Genomic DNA, 23,659 nt, shown 5'->3' with positions numbered 1-23,659 from the left:
GAAACTGTTTTTAAAATAACAGTCAAAAGGCTAATTCCAATTTTTTAACTATAATTCGAACATTTTTGAAAATTGTTATATATATATGTGTGTGTGTGTGTGTGTGTGTGTGTGTGTGTATATATATATATATATATATATATATATATATATATATATATATATATATATATCTCAACTAGTTCAAAAGGCCTGATTCAAATATTTTTGGTTTTTGTATTTATTCTTTGCTAACCACATTCTAAAAATATGAGCTAAATTTTTAAAATCAAAGACTATATCATATGTTCAAATCATACAATATCAAATCCTTAGCTTTAAGTAACTTACTAACTAAAGTAATGAAGGGAAGGTAAAATTTCCACGATGGACTCAGCCATGTTAAAGAAGAAAAGTTTCAAGCTTAATTGGGAGACCTAGAGCATAGAGAAATGAATCCCAAGGTAACCTAGCTTACCTATTATCTAATGAACTGAGGACACACTAGTTATAGACATTACATGCCCATGACAACTTACCTCTCAAGATGAACATAATGTCGAGAAAGAACATTTTTAACCAAAAACATTGTCTTTGCACTACACTCCGGACCCATCAATTTGGAAAAATACAACTTTGCACGAAGAAAATATCCAACAGGCCACAGCCATTCCTGAAAAAAGATAATTTAAAAGTAAAGGAAAGAAAAAGAACTGTGAATATCTAAAACAATTTGAAAAATAACTGAAAACTCAGAGAAAAATGAAATTCTTATAGGTCCTTCGTGATAATTGAAACCTCTAGCAAGATTGTAGTTGTCATTGTCTAAGGCATTGTCATATATTCCACAGTAAACCATATCACTGCAAAATGATTGGAACTTAAGTTAAATAAAAGAAGCTCAGATATCATAGAAAGCATTAAAAACATTTCAATAGCAATATTAAGAGAAATAATCATGTTATCTTCCAATTCATAGAATAAGCTCAGCATTAAAACATAATTTAACCTTAAATAAGAATATAATGAGTCCAGAGGACTTTAGCAATGTGTTCAGAAATGATTAACAAATACTGACTAATATAAAAAATATTAAATATTCAGGTATCTTGCCTTCCAGGAGTTAGCTTGACACTAACCATTGGTTTAAAGTCAAGTATTTCAAAAGGTCTCTAATATATGAATAATAATTGAAATGGCCATATAATAAATTGAATTACTAAATATTATAGATAAGGTTTTACTGGTTATAGATTATAAAGGTTGTTTTTGAAACTTCTCCATGAAGTTATTTTAAAATCATATTTGGTATATCATCAGACTACAAATAGCAATTCAACATACATTCTGATAGTATGTAGAATTTATAACATATTTATGCAGCAAACAATATTACAGAATTATTGCAACAGATAATACAAGGGCTATGTATACTTGATTTAATTTAAATACAAAGGTGTTTTAAGTAAGATAGATGTAGCCACAAAAATAAACTTTGTGTTTTAGTTTTGATCAGTGCTACTTAACTACTCTGAAAATATGAGAGTCTCAGAATGTAGTTAAGAAAAAACATGTAAAATTTTGCATCTCCTGATGGAAATGAGTACATAGTAAAGTAGGAAAATTCTACCAAGGTGAGGTTCTGTCATCAATTCATACAGAAAGCAAGTTGATAACAACTATCAAGTTTTAAAGAAAAATCATAAAGGACAAAGAGAAGGGTTATTAGAAACTCAAGAATAAAAAACAAAGTTGGAAAGCACAAGAAATACATGATGGCATAAACCCACAACTGTAAAATAAAAATGAAATCATTTATGGATATAGGTAAAAAGAGGAGTAGTATAATTACAAAGAAAGGATGGAGAAGACTAATATTGAGAACAGAATTAAATCCTCACCTGTCATCACTATATGTGAATAATAGCTAATACTTAAAATATCATAAAACAGCAGCATATACTTTTTTTTAGAAATGTAGAAATAGCTATTAGTAGGAACAATATAGAAAATAATGACCACCTTTCAGATGTAGAATTGAGGTGAAGAAAGGAAGCAAGGGAATGATTTTTTTTTTCTTTTTGTGGTGCTGGGGATTGACCCCATGTAATTAATGTTTTGCATAAATTCTCTTAGGTATATGCCCATATGGTCCAAATTGTGCAAAAATGCACAGATACATCAGATGATAATGATGCTTTCTTCTAGATAAAGGGGTTTAAAGTAATTTCATGTTTTTCTTTATATATCTGTAACTTCTAATGTTTATAATAATCATTTACCACCTTTATGATCAGAAAAATGCACATCAGAAAATATTCATGACATTAGTTTAAAAACTAAAACTATAACTGATTATTGAATACAGAATAAGACAGAGGCATTCTGAGTATTGATGCTTAATGAAAGTACAGATGACGCTTTTAAAAACTCAGTCTGAATGAAATTTTGGAGATGTTATCGATAAGAAAAATTAATAGCTGGTGTTAATATATTTGGATTAAATATAATACTAACAACATTCTTAATATTAGATTCCAACTTACTCTGGATCTAAAGTTTTCATGCCAAGAGGACCAAGTAATTTTTTTTCTGCAATCTCCAATGCTCTCCATGCTTTTTCTGTAGTAAACAGCTCAGGGACCTAATGAATGTCAAAAACAAACATACAACTTTTTCACATCATAGAAGAATTATTTTCCACCTACATATACAAATCATCATCTTGAAAAAGAATGAATATATTTAAAAATACAGTGTGGGCAGAATTTAAGAGTAGATGCCTAACCAGATTTATTTCCATGAGGCTAACTTGGAAGCATTGTTCTAGGCCTTAGAAGTTAGGAAAATGTGTGGGTATTCTTCAAAAATGTACTAGATCAATAGGAAGTTGCCATAGTTATTAGAAATATAGAACTCACTTCAATTCATGTAATTGATTCTTTATAATATTTACAAGAGTTTCCTTTAAGGTATATCTGAACCCACTTTCTGCTTCTAGGATCATAATAAAATGTAGAACAGTGTAAAGTTACTTGAGATACAGAGAAGAAGGAGAGGAGAATCTGCATTAATTTTGGTGGCTGACCTACAGTTAATGTTAATGATTAATAAAATCATATGCACATTGAACCAAAGCTGTCTGGTGTGCCTGTGTGTTTTTCATTCTACTGAAATTTATAATACCATGTTTAGTTATGTTTTTGACAAAATGGAAACAGCTAGGCAGGCATGGACAAACACAAACCACTATTTTATTGCCCTCATAGTTTAGGCAGAATTTAGAAAGGAGAGACTCTAGAATCCTTGGCTATACATAATTTATTAATTAAGCTATTCCTAGTAATTCACTACTCCAGAACTTCCCATCTAGCATGCTGAAGCACTGGTTGTGGCACAGATGACTGGAAATACAGACATCATTAGCTTTCAGGACAACTGGGTGGGTGAGGGACTCATTGAAACAGCTGGATTTGGCATAAACAGCAAAATCTAAGCACAGTGTCTTGCACAAATATAATTTTCTTAATGTATTCAGGATGTGAAAAATACATCAAGAAAACACTTCATTGATCATCTTCCATTGTTTTCTATTTTTTGATACTGATTGGTAAATGTTAAAGGTGATAAGCAGACCTTTTTAATTATAAAAGACTATATAAAACTAGTAAGCAATATCCTTTTCTGCAGTTCAATGAAAACAGTAAAAAATAAAAAATAAAAAATAAATTAGGTAAATTCTATTACAATTTGGACAGTAACAAACACTTCACTTACCACGACCATTGCTATGGTAAAATTAGGCCTTAGCTGGTAGTCACACCAAGGACTTGAAGCTCCATAACTGTCTTTGTATATGCCACATTTGTGAACTAGATTTGGATGCTTCTCATTAGAATCAGAAGGATCTTCTGAAACATGAAACACTTTTTCAAAGTTGTCTTGTATTTTTCTGTTCCATTCTTCATATGAGACTTTACAACTTTCCCTGGAAAACGATGAAAAGACATGGCAGTTTCAGACATTTAAAGCAATTCAAACCTCTAATAAAAGCCAAAAAGTCGTATTTAGTATACTTATTACATTTTATCTACTAGGGAGAAATAAATTGTCCACTTTTTGAAAATGTAGCTACCCTAAATTGAGATGTGATATAAAACATTTACTGGATTTCAAAAACTTAGTACTTCCCAAAATATAAAATAGCTCAGGAATAATTTTATATTGACTACATACTGAATAATATTTCACACACATTATCTTAAATGAAACATAATTAATTTCATCCATTTCTTTTTACTTTTAACAAATGAATTAGACAATTTTAAATTATTTATGTGGCTCAAATAATATTTCAATGGGACAGAATTTTCTCAAAAAAGATGTAAAGATTTCAAAATTGTTCATGAAAATAGAACCTGTTCATAGTCACACTAAGATAAAAGAAAAGCACAATAAGGCAGTAACTATGTTGTTTTTCTTACCTCAGTTTAAACTGCTATCAAAAATATGGTTAGTAACTAGATTTGCTACAATTTCCATAGAGTAGATTAATGATTTTTCTTTCTTCTTGAAATTTATGGTTTTCTAATATTAGCTAACTGCATCAAATGATAAGTACATAGTTAAAAATACAGACAGTATTAGAAGTTTCTTTGTAAATAAAAGGAACAGCTTACCATGTCTTTTTAACTCTAACTTCATGATAAGGAAAAATATTTCTTTTGGATAATTCCAGCAACCAACGAACGCAGACTTACACAAGCCTACAATTTCCACAGCAGACCCATCTCTAAAATTAAAAATAAATTCTATTCTCTAAGTAGGATTTGTTTATGCACTATTTTAAGAAGGTATTTGATAAACAATTCTGATAAATAGTATAACTATTTCATTATAAAAGCAACTATCTAGTAAGAAATCCTCACTTTATAAGGAATATATAATTTTGCTGGGGACTGAAACCAGGCCTCACCCAAATTAGAGAAGTGTTCTACCAGGAAGCTACACCCCTCAGTCCAGTAGCAACTATTTAAAAATTATTTTTTAGATAATTCTGACTGAAGATAAAATTTGAAGAAAAGAGCTTCTCAGCTTAATATAGTACAAGAAGCTATTTGTTGATAGCTTCTGAAATAAAAAAAGAAAAATGACAAATTCTGGGACAAAAGTTTAAAGAATTACGAAGAAAAAGATTCCCTTTTTATGAAGTGAAAAGACTTCATAAAAGACAGAACAACTGATGGTTGCTCATATTTACAAAAGATATGCACAATGAAATATTAACCATTGGGATAACAGATCATAAGACTTGATTTTGAAGTACTTGCAGAGGCTAAAACCTTGATAATTTCTAAAAAAAAAGAACAGAGAGCTTTGTTATATAACATATATCAAAAGGAACATATCTGCATGACAAGGAGAAAGAAAGGATGAGTCAGAAAATAGAAGAGAGGAAGAGAGGCAGATTTTTATGATTTACTATGAAGAATACATCATTAATAGAGTAAAAGATTCGACAAGTATGTGTTTTTAAAAACTAAAATGGTAAATTAAAAGGGCATAATTAGGGAATGGGGTTGTGGTTCAAGTGGTAGAGCGCTCACCTAGCATGCCTGAGGCACTGGGTTCGATCCTCTGCATGACATAAAAATTTAAAAAAAAAAAAGGTATTGTATCCATCTACAACTAAGATATATATATTTAAAAACTATTTTTTCAAAAAAGGGCATAATTACAAAAGCACTTTAAAATAAACACTACCTTGGAGTGGCTGGGATTCCTCTGTTTCTAGCTCTGTCACTTTCTCCCATTTTATCCATCCATGTGCCACAATTTAAGCAATTTCCTCCATAAATAAATCCTGTTTTGTCATCAACCCCTGCAGTTATATTAAAACCTAAAAAACCCAAAACATATATAAAACAAATGTTCTATAACTGGTACACATTATACATAGCAAATGAAAATTAATATTTTATTTAAAATACTTATACAATTTATAGGAATATAATAAACCAGGACAACTATTCTGAAGATCAACTTGGTAATATCTTAAAAATTAGAGACGTAAAATTGAACAGTAATTACATTTCTTTCTAATTATACTCTAGAGAATCCTTACTTCTGTGTACATGGAAATGCTTATAAGAATATTCATCATTACATTGCTTTTATCAGCAAAAAAATAAGCCACTCAGTAGAGGAATGATTAAATGCTGTTTATATATGGGGAAACACCCTGTATCATATAAAATTAAAGAAGTAGATTTATGTGAACAAAAATACCAAAGACAAAATGATTGAGTAAACAAGTCATAAAAAGAGATATATAATAAAACCTTTTTCTGTAAAAGCTTAAAACAGATAATACTAATGTATACAACTATTCATGTCTATCTGGTCTATATGAAACTCATGAAATTATACACATATTTGTGTATAATTTTAAAATACATCAAATATTTACACAATGTATATGTTATAGTACACTGAATATATACAACACAACATAGATCACATGTAATTTGCATATGCTTGAATACACACAAAAGTCCAAAGCATTAAAAATATACATGGAAATAGTGAACCCTGATTATAAGATAGTCATTAATTCTAGAGAGGAAAGGAAGAAAAGGAGAAATGAAGCTTTGGATATACCTGATATGGTTTATTTCTTTTTAAACAAAAACAGAAAGATCTGAAGAAAATATAACCAAATGTTAATATCTGCTTAATTTGAGTACTAAGTTTGAGGTAGAATTTATACTACTATCTGTAAGTTGAAATGAAAAATGAAATTAATTCAAAGATATCACAAAATATGTTCTTTAAATATAAAATCTATTTCTATTGATTTACTGAAGGATAAAAGAACTATAAGTGATTGTTAGCAGCTAACTTCGGTTAGCAGGGTTAGTATTTGAATGTTACTTGCTAGAAATAATAAACTAATGATTTTAAATTAATATATAAAATGTAATTTTGAACATACAATATTTGCCAATGAGTTTAGTGAGTTACCTAGAAACTCAAAGGTTCATTACGTTATGTTAAAAATGGTGCCATTATATTAATAGTAACATATTAATATATTTTAAATATAATATTATATTTTAAAATCATAAATTATAAAACCATAATCATATTTTAAAATCAAAAGACATATATTTCCTTCTAATATTTTTATACAGTAATATTTTTATAAATGGCTTATATCCAAATATTTTTTATTTACTAGATTTCACATTTGTGTGTCACAGGTATAATTTTGTAATTTTTTCATTCTGGTCAATGTAAATATTTTATGTTAATTGTAAAGGCTGTTTCTTCCTTTTATATAATTATAAATGATGGTATGATCAATATCATCAAATAATATGACTTTTTTGTGTGTTTTAAATTATTTCATAGGCTAGATACCTAGGAGCAGATTAAATTAATAAAAACATAAATATTTTATATCTCTTTTTTATTTATATATGACAGTGGAATGCATTACAATTCTTATTACATATATACAGCACAATTTTTCATATCTCTGGTTGTATACACAGCATATTCACACCAATTCATATCTTCATACATGTACTTTGTATAATAATGATCATCACATTCCACCATTTTTAATAACCTATGCCCCCTCCCTTCCCTTCCAACCCTCTGCCCTATCTAGAGTCGGATAGGGAACGGGAGCATGGAAGAAATATTTTATATCTTAATAAATACATTTGTGAATTTTCCTTCTTTCTTTCTTTTTTCTTTTTGGAGAAAGGGTCTCACTAAGTTACATAAGGCCTTCCTAATTTGTTGAGGCTGGCATTCAACTGGCAATCCTCCTGCTTTAGTCTCTCAAGCCATGGGATTACAAGCATGCGTCACCATGCCTGATTGTAAATTATTTTAAAAAAGGAATGCCATCACAAATTGGTGTGAATATACTTAGTATACAACCAGAGATATGGAAAATTGTGCTCTATATGTTTACTAAGAATTGTAATGCATTCCACTGTCACATATAAATAAAAAAAATAAAATAAAAAAGGAATGCCATCAGTAGTATATAAATACTTCTCAAAACTAAACATTTTTGTTTTTGTTTGAATGGATCCCTCCCCACAAATTTAAAAGTTGTAATCCTGGCCTCCAGTGTATCTGAATGTGACTTTATTTAGAAACTGAACATCACAAAAGTAATCAAGTTACAATGGTCATTAGGGTGGACCCTAATCCAATCTGACTGGTATTTTTATAAGAGGAGATTTGGGTACATATATACCCAAAGGGAAGATGATGTGAACTATAGGAAGAATTCCATGTGAACATGAAGATCCCATACTAAATAAAGAGAGAGGCTTGGAACAGATTTTCCCTCACAGCCTTTTTGAAAGTTGCCTTTTCTCTTCACCCTTGAATAGATCCAGGATTTGATGAAACTCATGAAAGTGGGTGGCAACTGTTTTGCCCCTTCTCTTTTCTAGGGTGCACTCTACATGTGACTATGATTTCCAAGGAAATTTGTTTGCTATTTGCTGGGGTTTTTTTTTGGGGGGGGGGAGGGGAATTAATTTCTAACTTCTTCCACTGATAAATAAACCACATGGATTGAGTTTGTAATTAAAAAACATTTTTTTTTCCTGTCAGTCATTTTCTTATATACTTAGCACAGATTTGCAATTCAAAAATGTATGGCCTTCTTGGAACTCAGCTGTAGATGTGGCACATAGTGGTGTGGTGCCAGAAGACAGATGCCTACAGAACGACTGGCATCCTTTCAGGTTTGAGAATGTAGGCCTGCTTCATTAAGAAGCCACGGATGTGGAGAGAATACTTACCAACAAGGGGAACAGCCAGGGGAAGTCCTTTATTTCTGTTTGGCATATAAAGACCCTCTATCCCACTGAGATTCTCTCATGAAAATCATGGAAACAGTCTGAAAGAGAATCTCTGTAAGTTTTAAGAGGGTTTTTTTTTTCCTTCCAGCTTACTTTGGTTGTAATTTCTAGTTTTGAAAAATGTTAGATGGAAAATTTCATTTTAGAAATTTTGGAATTCTGATACACATACAACATGGTTGAACGGTAAAAAAATTATGCCCAATGAAATAAGCCAGAAACAAAGGGCAAATGTATTATTATTTCAATTATATGAGGTACACAGATGCTATGATTTAGATGTGCTGGAAGCTTTAAGAGGTGTGCCCTGATGAAGGTGCTTGAGTCACTGGAGACATTACCATTGGAAAAGATCAATGACAGCCTTTCAGAGTGGGTTAGGTTCCAAAGAATATTATGATCGTGACCCCTAAATCTCTGCCTTTCTTTCTTGTCATGAGATCTCACTCACACATAATCTCTCCCACTATGAGGTTATCTGGCATGATGTGATATAACCAAGAGGGTCCTCACCAGAGGCCAAACTCAACAGGGATGCTTCAGCTTATACTTTCAGCCTCCAAACCTTTGAGCTAAACAAATCTTTTTCTTTATAAAGTGGCCTTCCTCAGGGATTTTGTTATGGCAACAGACACTGGACAAATACATACAAATAGTTAAATACATAGACACAGAAAGTAGAATAGCAATTTTTAGGAGCTGGGGAATGAGTACTTATTGTTTACTGGGTAGTTTCTGTTTGGGATGACAAAAAAGTTCTGGAGATGGATAGTGATGATGGCTACACAACAATGTGAATGTAGTTAAAGCCACTGAACTGCACACTTACAAATGGCTAAACTGGGACATTTTATAATAAAAATTTTAAAACAATATTTTTAAAATGCTTAACAGTCAAAAAACCAGCAATCCAAATAGAAATAAGCGAAAGACACAATTAAGGAAGATGAATGGCAAATAAGTACATGAAAAGATGTTTAACATTAGAGAAATGCAAATATTGTATAACAGTCTACACAACCATTAGCACTTCTTTGAAAACAAAACAAAACAAAACTCCATAACAACAAATGGTGATTCAGTGTAGATGAAAATCAATCAGAATGGTACAACCATTCTGGAACATTGTTTGGCAATTTCTTTATAAAATAAAATAGGCACTCATTATATGACTGATTTATATCCTTGGGCATTCCCTGAGAAATGAAACAAATGTGTCATGTAAAAATCTACATATGAAATATTCATATTAGTTGTATTAGTAAAAAAAATGGAAGTACCTACATGTCCTTCAGTGGATGAATGGTTAAATAAATTCTGACATCCCTAAGAGGGAATACTATTCAGCAACAAAAAGGAATAAACTACCAATGCATGCAACCACTTGGATGGATCTCGGGGGCATTATGATTAATGAATAAAACCACTCAAAAGGTTATATGCAGTATAATTCAATTTACATAACATTCCCAACATAATAAAATCATATACAGAGAGAACTGATTAGCAGTTGTTAGAGTTCAAGTGTGGCAGTAGAGTGGGTAGGTGTTAACTAGAAAGGCAAACAGACACAAAGACCTTTGTGGTGATGGATTAGTTCTATATCTTGATTGTGGAAGTGGTTACATGAACTTATACATGGAGTCACATTTCACAGAGCTACATGCACACATATATGCAAGTGTGAGCATATATGCACAAACACACAGACACACAGATGAGAAAATGTAAAAACTAGAAACCAAATCAGGTTTAGTTAACAGTTAATAGGCTAGTTAACAGTATCACACTAATGTCAATTTCCTAATGGTACCATACTTCAGTGATATAAGACATCCCCATTGGGAAAAACTGAGGGAAACTGGGAGAATGGTTCATGGTTCTCCATGTATTACTTTTTTGCAAACTTTTATGAATCTCAAATTCTCTCTAAACTATAAAGTTAAAAAATTGATACGCATGGCATTTGCTATTAGATGGATAGAACTGGAGAACAGCATCTCAGTGAAATAAGACAGATCCAGAAAGTCAAGAGTATACTGTTTTCTTTCATATGCAGAAGCCAGAAACAAGGAAAAAAGAAAAGGGTACAGATCCCATGAAAATTGAAGGGAGATCAGTGGAGCAGAGGGGGAGGGAGACAGGATGGGAGAGGAATAGTAGAATGCAACTGACCAAATTATGATTTTCACCTTTATCTGCATCTATAAATCACCAATTAAAACTATATAAATAAATAAATAAACAGTAGAGTAGAGGAAAGAGAATATGGCGGCATGAACATGGGTGGAGGGAATAGGGGAAGAAAAGAAGTAGTACTAGGGACTGAAGTGGAACAAATGGTTGTGTGACTGTCTCAAAATGAACCCAAAATTATATATAACTATAATGCACTAACAAAATATTAAAATGACATATAAATAAAATAATACATGTTTTATAAAAATAAATATACAATAAATGCATTAGAATGATTCCCTAATAGAAATGGGGGAAAAATGAAACAATCAGCCTTGGCTGGTAATGATTGTGTACCATAAAATAAGGAAGAAGAAGTTAAAAGTTTACCAATTTTAACTCGATATACATATATCCTTTTTGTAAAAAACTGTTTTATAGGAGCCTAAGCCAAAGAGAGAGACCAGGGAAAAAATCGTAGTTTGCCACTTAGTAGCTCTTTAGCTCTGGGCAGGCTACTCTTCAGTTTTCTCATTTAGTAAAAATGAAAACAAAATAACTTGTTCCAAATGTTCTTGGGAGTATTAAATTGGAACAACATAGCTTAAGTAGTTAGCACAATGCCTACCAGATAATGACTCAATTCATGGCAATTCATATTGATATTATTGAGATTGAGGATGTGGCTCAAGCGGAGGCGCGCTCGCCTGGCATGTCCGGGGCGCTGGGTTCCATCCTCAGCACCACAAAAAATAAAAATAAAGATGTTATGTCCACCAAAAACTAAAAAATAAATATTAAAAAATTCTCTCTCTCTTTAAAAAAATATTGATGTTATCATTATAAATTGTAACCATCAATATTACTGTTTATATTGGCTGACTAGAATGATATGAAATTTCATATTTCCTCTAAAAACTAAAAACTAGGTGAGATCACAAACAGTGTTATCTTTCTCACTGTTACATCCTAAGGTTTTTCACCCATTACTGCAAAGTGAGAGAATGATTACAAGGTTTAATTTCTCTGCATCATTGAATATTCACTATGGAGTTAAAATTCCATACCTTTGTTCTTCATGTTTCGATCTATCTACGGTCCAGCATTCCTTTCTCGGAACTGTATGCCTTGCATGTGTCTTTGCATGGCTTCCTGTATTACTTCAAACAATGGCTGATCCTGTTTGAGACAGAATGGATGTGACCTCTATTAGAAACTACATACAGATCTTCTCCTAACTCCTACAACTTAAGTAATATGAAAACACATACTTTTCTTTGGAGGGAGAAATAAGGATTGGACTAGGCCCAGGGAGAAGCAGCAGCTCCCACTACACAAAATAGTACAATCTGTCATATGAATATTTAACATTATTAGTTTTAACTATTCAGGCCTGTGACAAAATAATTTGTAATTCTGCAGATAGGTGAAATGATGAGCTTGAATAGTTTCTATCAGAACAATAAAAAATAATGAGTTTAGCTTGTCACTTAGCACCTAAATATTCTTACTCTTCTGCACATATAGATAATAGTGATTAAATTATGTGCAAAAGTGGTACTCTCAGACATGGGAATCTATGATGACTTCAGAAAATATCCCAGTGAATGTAAAGAATCCACAGATAATTTTCTTTGTCCATATTAATAATAAAGTAATACTTAGGATGACATATAGGGAGATATATAATTGTATTTTTTAAAAATAAGGTGAAGCACATAAACTAAAAGTGAAATTTAGAGTCCTTGTATATTTGATTATACTTTATACTTTATTTTTTAAAAAACCTGTAAATAAATCTGAATCTATCATATAAAAATTCTTGATATAGTTATAAAATGTATGAAGCACATAAAAATACTGTGCAATTTTTACCAAATTTTGAGAAAATAAATAGATCTAAAATAAATACCTACTTGATAACATTAACCCACGTAGGACAACGGAACGTAGATAAAGAATTATTTTTTGACAAATGTCTTTTGAGTACTTCATGATAAATATAAACATCATGGGGACACAAACATGCTAGCCCTGAAGCAGTTTTCACTACCCCTGAAGTCTTACACTGAACACATGATAACAAAAGCAGATCGGAAGTGACAAAAACGTAGTATTATTGTACATTCCCTATTGGGGAAAAACACTCAAAAATGTTTATCAGTTCAACATCGTTCATAAGATAGACTCTGAACTACCTGGATTGGTTGCCAAGGCCTTCTACACCTGATTCACCCTTTCCATATTCTCTCACTACCCTCAGGTGTTTTACACAGAAATTGAAACTAGGCTGAGCAGTATGTCCTAAACTGTGCTTCAACTCAATATGCTTCACTGTTCCTTTCATCTTTCAAGTCTTCCCATACTCAATTTTAAAAATTGGTATTTAAAATTTAAAAATAGTATTCCACTATCATACACCAAATGAGATGTAAGATTTGGTGTATCTCATTTGTAAGATGGAGTTGTGTTCTGGAAAGATCATAAAATTAAGAAATAATATGGCTGAGGTCTAAATCCCAGCTTTGTCAACCTGTATGATCTTGGAAAAAGTCACTTAAAAACATCTAGACTTTAATGCTTCTTAACTAAAACATTCAGAAATTTTATTAATTCTATGTTTCAGTTTAATGTTTATCCAGTAATAGTGTAATAGGAAAGTTTTGTTTTCTAAAATACAAAAGGGTCCCTATGCACATGACATTCCCAATTAATAAAAGGTGAGAGTTCTAGCAATCTTGACCCTCCAGAAAAATGTCATACACATGAAAACTGAATAAAAAGATTTCTGATCCATGAATACCTCTACAAAGGGAGGAAGGAAAACCACCTCTGTGGTATAGGTAGTCAAAATAGTTGTTCCATTTCGCATTTCCTAACCAGACTTCCAGTTGGTGATTGCTACCTAGATGATGTGAATACAGTTTCTCCTACCAACCTTTCCCTCTCCATCCCCAGGTTAAGATTCAGGGGGTCTGCCATAGGCACAAAGAATAGGCATTTCTAACAAGTTCTCACATGATGGTGTTAGTACTGGTTTGTGGAACATTCTGAATCACACTGCTGCAGAACTTTCTTTTCAACCTCCAATAAATTCATTTATATTATTGTTTCACATAAGAAAAGATCATTTTGAATCTGGAAACTGGAGCTTACAAGCTTGCAACAAACAGAAGGAAAGCTGCTATCCTTTTTTTTTTTTCTGTAAGACTCAACAAGCCAGCAGTATCTTCATTATAAAAGACATATAATGATCAAAAATTTTATCTTATAAAAATAAACTTACAAATTTTGAGCATAAAAACCTAACCTATAATATGAATGAGTAGAACTTGGTAAATTCAAAGAGTTTTCCCTCCTTTAATTTTTTCTTATATTTTTCAATGAACATTTATAAAAATACCATTGAAAAATTTATGGAAAACATACTTCTCAAATGTTGAGGTTAGATGGATCAGAAGAAAGGTTTGAAGAACATACAGAAAATATTAAGACATAAACTTACATTGCAACTTTTTAGATGATCTCTTACCTGGCTTCTAAATATCCTTCAGTAACCAGCAGTAAAACTTTAAGTGCAATAAAAGTATCCCTTCCCCAGCAGCGGAAAAGACCAGAAGAAAAAATGAGGTAAGCCTAACAGAAAAGATAAATATATGTAAATATAATAAACTGTATTATCACACAATCGTTACTCTAAGCATGAGGTAGAAGAGTAAGTTACAATGTGTCTGCAAACTCTCTAAAATTATCTGCAAAATGTATGCCTGGTATGTCAACTTTTATGGAATGAAATTTATATATACATACATACACATACATACATATATAACCACTGAGCCAAATTTCCAGGCTTTTTTATTAATTTTGCGACAGGGTCTCACTACATTCCTTAGGGTCAGCATGCCTTAATTCCTGAGGCTAGCTTTAAACTCATGATCTTCCTGCCTCCAACTCCTGAGTCAGGAGGATTATAGGCATGTGCCACCACCCCCAGAGCAATTCTTCTTTTTAAAAAATATTTAGTTTTTAGTTGTAGTTGGACACACACCTTTATTTTATTGATTTATATGTATTGCTAAGGATCAAACCCAGGGTCCTGCACATGCCAGGCAAGTGCTCTACTGCTGAGCCACAACCCCAGCCCCAATTCTATATTCTTATCAGGTTTTTTGATTGTTTGTTGGAGATAGGCTCTTTCTATGTTGCGCAGGCATTCTCCAGTTTCAGCTTCTGATGCTCGGAAGATAGTGTGTACCACCACATTTGATTTACCAGATTTTTAAAAGACCCAAAGGAGATAAGAAAACAGTGCTAGATTTTTTTCTTTTTTTTGAGGTTCTGGGGATAGTACCCAGGGACTCCTGTATGCTATGCCAGCACTTTACCACTGAGTTATATCCTCTGCCCCAAGAACAAATGCTAGACAATTGATTTTAAGATTGCTAGACAATTGATTTCAAGATATCTTTGAAAAGACAAAAACCTTTATTTTAATAAATTAGAAGCAAGAAATCAAATATTTAACATATAAAGTAATATAATATGATATTAAGTACATGCTTTAAAGATTCTACTGTGTCTTTAAGGATAATAAATAAATTTAAATATGAAATGATTACCTGAATGATAACCAACTAAATATGTATATTACTCTATTATTCTGGAGTCAAACATATTACCAAATTTCCTATTAATTTAAAATAAATTAATACTGTTACACTTTGTATACAATAAATAAATATAATGTTTATCAATTGAAAATAAATATATTTTGGCTGGGTGTGGTGGCACAAGACTGTAATCCCAACAATCTGTAATGCTGAAGCATGAAGTTCACGAGTTTGAGGCCAGTCTCAACAATTTAGCAAAGCCCTAAGCAACTTAATGAGATCCTGGCTCAAAAAAATAAATAAATAAATAAAATAAAAAAGGTCTAGGATGAAGCTCAGTTACAAAGTACCCCTAGTTTCAACCTTCAGTACCTGCCCCCTCAATAAAGGAAAAGTAAAAATAAATGAATTTTTAAAAAGTGTTATACTTTCATAAAAATTTTTTGTAGATGAAAACGGGATATTGTATGCTAAATAATGAACATTCCTGGTAATTACAACTTTTATGTGTAAGATAAAAATAGGATATGTAATAGGAAAAATTCTAAAATTTTACTTTTAAACTGATTTGAGTTTCTTTATTTTTTTTTCCCTGTGATTCAGGGGATTGAAGAAAGTTCCTTGTACATGTTAGGCAAGCGCTCTACCACTGATTTACATTCCCAGTCCAGTTGGTTTTTTATAAAACATTTGAAGAAATATGATTCTTAGCTGTTATTTGTACTAAAAAAAAAATAGTCAAAAAATGGTGAAGCAGCCAGGTACAGTGGCACAGACTTATAATCCCAGAAATTCAGGAGATAGAGGCAGAAGGATCACAAGTTCAAAGCCAGCAGGCCCTAAGCAATTTAGTGAGACCCGGTCTCAAAGTAAAAATTAAAAAAGGGTGGAGATGTGGCTCAGTGGTTAAGCACCCTAGGTTCAATCCCCAGTGCCAAAGGGGACCCCTCCTAAAAAAAGAGAGAGAGAAAGAAAAAGAGGAAGAAGAAAAAGAGAAATATTGGAACAAAGGGCAACTTTAGACATTTTTTTCTATGCTATCTCCAAAATGATAGTACAGAGTTTCCCTAAACACACTGTGTTTTTTTAAATATGTTTTTTAGTTGTCAATGGACTTTGTTTATGTATATGCATAACTGAGAATTGAACCCAGTTCCTCACTCTTACTAGGCACAATCCCAGCCCACACTGTGTATTTTTAAATAATGGTTGATATACATGATTGATGGCTATAAACTTTGATGATGATGACAATGACAGCAGCTAACATATAGGTAGCAGTCTGTGTCAGACAGCATACCTATAGTTTAACCCATTCAACATTTTGTATGAAACCTAGATAGAGAGATTCAAAGGTGACTTTAAATTTGTATATCCTAAAATATATACAGTCTGTCTTTGTTAAAAAGGAAAGGCTATAAAATCTGTATCACTAATATGTGGAAATATTTATATTAACTTTTTTAATTTGTTCTTTTTAGATATACATGAGAGTAGAGTATATTTGGACATATTATATATACAGGGAATATACTTCCCATTTTTGTGCTTGTACATGATGTGGAGTTACACTGGTCACGTGTTCATAATGTACACAGGAAAGTTACTGCCCAGTTCATTCTACAGGCTTCCTATTACCATCTCTGCTTCTGTTCACTCCCCTTTGAATAATCCAACAAACAAACATCTATTCTTCCCTCCCCACACACCCATATTAACCTTTTCATCTCTGAGAGTATACAACTTATAGATCATATATCTTTGGAATAATTTCTGTTTTGTCAATTATTATAAAAGTTTATAATTATAACATATTTTACAATACTATCACCAAAGAAATGAATTCCTAGCCATTTTAAAATGAACCTCCAAAAAACCTACCTGCAAATCTGAGTTTATTCTATTTTTGCCAGTAAGCACTAGGCAAAACATTCCAGGCTAGAAGAAAATACCAGAATTTCTATTTACTTACTATACTATACTTGGATGTAAGTGTATCAGGTACCATTAACATATATTGGTATACAATTTATAAATAAATGCATGTATTAGGGGTATTTAACAGCAACAGCATACAATCAAAAGACTGAGATTTATTTGATGTAATAGGCTTCTATGAAATAGGCTAAAACCTAAAATTCTTCATATCAGCATGTTTTTTCCCCACAATGGCTCAGTTCAGTTTCATGAGTATTTGCATGGATTCATTGGGAAATGACAGGTACTAGAAGATCAAACAGTCAAGTGAAAATATGAAACAATTATAGAACTAAACCAGAGTTTTAATTTCATTCTTTAATAAAATTGTTTTTTTTTTATTTTTGTGGTGATAGGGATTGATCCTAGGGCCTCACATATATTTGGCAAGTAATCTACCCCTGAGCTATATCTCCACTCCCAAAAAAGAGTTTTATGATTTTTTTATGATCATTCTAAATGAAAAGGTAATTTTTATTGTAGTTGTTGGGTACCATGAAGCCTTTTCATTTGATCTGAGCAGATACAAATTTAAAGAAATTTAAATTTAACAGAGGGAGCCATGAATATATAATACTTTCTACAATTTCACATATTTCGGGTTAGTTTTGAGAATTCTCAATTTCAGTGACCTCAAGTATTAAATATTTTCCAGAAATATGATGGAAATTTATTTATTTAAAAAGAAGCCTGTTCTTTATCCTGTTTTGCTTACTCATATTTGTTATTTGATTGAATTTTTTAATCTACTTTCAGGAAGAGATGCCAATAAGCATGGCTGGAAGTATTTTATGTCCAATTGACAGTATCTAGATGCATAATAATATTAATTTCTTAAAAGTTTTATTACTTGTGGCTGGGGCTATGGCTCAGGGTTAGTGCACTTGCCTGGCATGTGTGAGGCACTGGGTTAGATTCTCAGCACCACATATAAATAAATAAAATAAAGGTCTATCAACAACTGAAAAAATATTTTAAAAAAATTTATTAGATGTTGATAGACCTTAAATTTATTCATTTATTTATATGCAGTGCTGATAATTGAATCCAGTGCCTCACAGATGCTAGGCAAGCATTCCACCACTGAACCACAACCCCAATCCCCATATAATAATTATTTAAAATCAGTTTTGTGTTTTGTAACTTATAGGACACCTTTAAATGATCTTTAGATAAGTTTATTTTAAAAACTGGGAAGAGATACAGGAAAATGGGTTGTAAAATAATGATTTAAAACATATATTTTAAATATTATTTAAAATAATACCATGAGTTGGAAGAGAAGGATTAACCAGATACAATAAAAACACACATAAATGCCTCACACACAGTTATAACTAAATAATAACATGGCTAGTATTTTAAGAGTATCTATGAAATTTTACTAAGCAATAATATACAGTCTTGGACAACTTCATTAATTTTTTTAAAAAGTCTTTTTCTTGTAAATTTTCCTTTTGAATACTATTGACTTATACATTTTAACCTTCTACAAAATTCCTTACCTGCAGCTAAAGAAGCACAACACTGCTGCTTTTCCTTTGTGATCTCATTCAACCTATATGGTACATCCAGAAGGGAAGGTGAAAGAAGTGGCAGAGAAGGGAATTTTCCTACTCCACACATTTGGACTGAACCCAGTGAAAGGTATTTCACAAAGATTGAACCATTCTGAACAAAGCTGTAATGAAAGTGATATGATCTGTAAAAATACAAAACTTTTTAGCAGTTTTATTCTGCTTTTCCCCTTCAAATGATTTCTCCACACAAATGTATAAAGATAGTAATACAGTAGGAAAAAAAAAATGTTCAATTTGATTAGATTTCAGAGCTGCTTTCATGGCATCCATTATTTTAGCTGGCTTTAGTCCAGGCCTTGTTGTAACACAAATGGTAGAATTGAAGTGCTATTTCTTTCTGAAAAATCTGAAAACATGCCCAAATCAACTTGCTGGCTCTCATAATTCATTTCCATTTGTAGTTTCATTTTAGAAAACTTCATTGTAAAAGGCAGATTTTATTCATAATAATACCAGAATATTTTTTCTTTTAATTGATGAAAATTAGAGAAAGAACTCTATGTACATATTCTAAACATTATATCAATTAAATTTAACAAATCAATGAATAAATAACATAAAACAAGTTAATTTTTCCCAAACATATTTTATATAGAACAGATTTTACATGGGTTTCTTTTTGTATGTTTCAGACTAAAGGATGTTAATAAATTTACTCTCCACTTAAATACTTTTCCAGCTCTGAGTCTCCAAAATTCATGCTTTGGTCTTTTAAGAGCATGTATAAAGTGACTCTGTGTATAGTTTCTATGCAAACACACCTATTTAAGTAAGCTTTGTTGGATATACCTTGACATCTGCTTCCATGCTGCATCCAGAAGAATGGTGTATGCACCAATTAATATAGCATGAAAGTAACATGGGATAAGGTATCATGGGATCTGCTTCAAGCAGAAGAACATGGCCTGCAACCATTTACCAACCTGTTGTAAAAATAATTTTAAAAGTTAATTTGGTGTGTTCACAGGCTACGTATATTTTAAGAGATAAATCATAACATGAAACTGTGCTACCCAATAATTCATGAATCAAATTTTCATGTATTAAAACTAGAAACACAAAGAAGGGAGCAAAACAGGTAAATATTATATATAGATATATACATTTTATATATATATATATATATATATAAAATGTATATATCTTTATATAATAATTCTTATTGTGTCTTTGCTTATTTTAGACTAGAACACAGCTTACTTATTTAATAATTACTTCAGCAATATTTCTGAACGTGAAATAAGCCGGCCACTGACATAATCGATCATCCAATCTCCAGATCTCAAATTTTCACAGAAAGGATGCCCCAAGTCATTCTTTGGGTCTTATTTCTGCCAATATGGACATTAGCCCTGAAAATTCAGATATACCATGCTGCATTACTGAGAGAGTCAAAATGTCCCATAGGTGAGTTTTGACTAGTCCTGATGATTTGATGTGAACAGAGAAGCAGAAAAAATGGCCACTTAGTCCACAATGGACTCAGCATATAGAAGGAAAGTGTGGTGGTATGAACTGGAACCAGGATGCAAAGGTGTGTTGATGGAGACTACTGCCACAATTCATACAAAGCTTCCCAAAAGTTATAACTTGTGGCACTGGTCTACTTTTTTTAAATTTTATAATATTCAAAGTCAATTGGCATTTTTACTTTTGCTTTAAGGCATAAAGGAGAAAAAATTGATAATCCTGTGTCTTTCCATGTTAAAAAGTGGTAAATTCATTATTATTCAGGCAAGATTTAAGAAAATCACAGAACTGGTCTCAGAGAAAGCAAGAATACCTATGGTGATAAGAAGAATAAAGCTTGCTTTAGAGGGACACTGAGGAGGCACTTCAAAGTAAGCAAATTATCAAAGTGAGATATTAGGCAAATTCTCATTTAGGCAAAATTATTAATTATTAGGTAAAAGTCTCAAATAGATGCATTAGAATGTCTATGTGTACATAGCAGAGTCTGCTATTCAATGAAAGAACAATTGCATTTCTTTTATCATTCAACAAGATAATCAGAGCTTATCTACTGTGAATTATGCTGCTATAATGCCTGCATGACTGTAGTGTGTGACTTTAAATTGTTTGAATATATGCTAAGGAGTGGGTCAAATGGTGGTTCCATTCCTAGTTTTCTAAGGAATCTCCCTCCATACTGTATTCCAGAGTGACTGCACCAATTTGTAGTCCCACCAACAATGCATAAGTGTACCTTTTTCCCCATATCCTTCCCAACATTTATTATTGTTACTTGGATTCTTGATAATTGCCATTCTCACTGGAGTGAAATGAAATTTCAGTGCGCATCAAAAGATGAATGGATAAAAATAAAATGTGGTATATGTACACAATGGAGTATTACTCAGCCTTTATAACATTTGCCAGTAAATGATGAACCTGAAGACTATCATGCTAAGGGAAATAAGCCAATCCTCAAAAACCGAAAGTTTTCACTGATACGTGGAAGCTAACCCACAATAAGGCGGGGTGGTGAGAAAACAGAAGTTCAGATTAGACAAAGGGGAATGGAGGGAAGGGAGGGAGAATAGAAAAAGAAAAGGTAATGGAATTAATCTTACATAATTTTGCTGTGTATATGTATGAATACCCCACTGTGAATCCCACCCAGGTGTACATCCACAAGAATGATGCCCTAATTAGAATAAAATACATTCCCTGCTTATATAGTTATATCAAAATACACTCTACTGTCATGTATAACTAAAAAGAACCAATAAAATTAAAATTAAAAATTAATCATTCTCACCTTATTAAAAATGTTATTTTGGTTTCAGTGATATCAACTAAATTTAGTTAGAATTTAATGAATCCATGAACTGTGTATATGGTATATTCTGAGAAATAAATAAATTTAAGATAAAGTTTTTCCTTCAAGGGAAGGACAATTTGGGAAATAAAGCTTAAATACAAAAAATCTGGAAAGCAAGACAGTATAAAATAACATTCTACATATGTCCTAAAACTTTTGTGAAAGGTGAATGTTGCTCAGCAAATATTGGTACCAGTGTTGAACAATGAAATATGATGGGAACAGTGTTTCAGGAAACAGATCTGATAGTGACCAAAGGGATGGAATTCAGTGTGGAGGAAGGAACAACAGCTAGAGTGAAAATGGAGTAGGGTAACTGCTTAAAACAACTAACAGATACACTTACTTACTACTCATAGAACAAAATACTTTGTTTTGCCAATAAGTACAACAGATCTCAGAAAAATTTACTAGAACTTATGTGCTTGCTTTAGTATGAGGTATAAAAGCTGAAGACAAGAACCACAAAAAAGATTAAAAGCTACATTCTTATTTCTCAAGTTATAATCTTAGTAGAATTTTAGAGTAAACACTTCCTAAGTGCTTATTATGAATTCCGTATTGTCTAAGTGTATTAAATGCATTAACTCCCTTCATTCTATCAACAATCCCTTGTGATAGATACTATTATTAGCAACATTTTTCAATGAGAAAACTGAACCATAGAGAGTTTAACTACTCTAAGGTTATGCAGCTACTCAGTGGAACCTAGGTCTAGTTTTAGAGCCTGCTTCTTAAATACAATGATAAAAATTCATAAAAAATTGTAAGTACCAAAATAAGGTAATATATTCCAGAAAGTATAGTAAATAAATGTAATGGGTGTCTGTCTGTAGAACAAAGAAATTACTGAAGAAAGCAAAGCGATAGTTTGTAAAAGTTCAGCTGGGCAAGACGGTACACACCTGTAATCCCAGCAATTTGGGAGGCTGAGTTTGGAGGACTGCAAGTTCAAGGCCAGCCTGGGCAACTTAGTGCAACTCTGTCTCAAGATTAAACAATAAAAAAAAGGCAGGGGATGCAGCTCAGTGGAAGAGCATCCCTGGGTTTAATCCCTGGTACTGCAATGAAAACAAAACGTTAAAAAAATAAAAATAAAAGGAAAGGCTTTATGGAAGGTGAAAAATTAAACTGGTCCTTAAAGAAGGGTTAAATGACAAAGAAATAAAGGTCAAAAAAGAGGCATGACAAATGGGAAAATATATGAACCAGAAATATGGGTTTGATAAACCAAATTTCTTATACAAAAATCTGGGAAAATATTACCAACCAGACAGATTAATATTAAACTCATAGTTAAATATTTGGTTTCTATAACCCATCTTATAAATACTCTAACTACATAATATACTAATATAAGTTTGTTCCCCACTCCCTCTCTTAGATGCTGGGAATCAAACCCAGGGCCTTCAGCATGCTAGACAAGAACTCTACCACTGAGCCATGTCCCTAGCCCTGTAAGTTCCTTTATAGGAGGAAACAAATATGCAATAAGAACAAAAATCCAATTAGTCCAATTAGATGAAGAAGGAAGAAGAATGTGTTATATTTATAACTCAGTTTCTTTTGGAGACTAAACAAACATATTCTGCTTTTTGAACATAATAAACCAAG

At 31.8% G+C, this 23,659-nt stretch overlaps 1 protein-coding gene across 1 annotated transcript in view; it reads right to left on the bottom strand.

Annotated features, from left to right (window-relative positions):
- Nucleotides 1-667: 667 nt before the first annotated feature.
- LOC144368571 (glycogen debranching enzyme-like) overlaps nt 668-23,659 on the bottom strand; it is a 62,028-nt gene continuing 39,036 nt past the window's right edge. Inside the window, 6 exon segments of the mRNA XM_078027767.1 lie at nt 668-842; nt 2,526-2,623; nt 3,757-3,967; nt 5,743-5,860; nt 19,147-19,322; nt 20,011-20,029. Coding sequence (XP_077883893.1) covers nt 668-842; nt 2,526-2,623; nt 3,757-3,967; nt 5,743-5,860; nt 19,147-19,322; nt 20,011-20,029 — 797 coding nt within the window.

Source organism: Ictidomys tridecemlineatus, chromosome 11, assembly GCF_052094955.1.
Source record: "Ictidomys tridecemlineatus isolate mIctTri1 chromosome 11, mIctTri1.hap1, whole genome shotgun sequence".
Classification (NCBI taxonomy): domain Eukaryota; kingdom Metazoa; phylum Chordata; class Mammalia; order Rodentia; family Sciuridae; genus Ictidomys; species Ictidomys tridecemlineatus.
The sequence above is the reverse complement of the archived record's forward strand: the minus strand, read 5'-3'. Positions and strand labels throughout refer to the sequence as shown.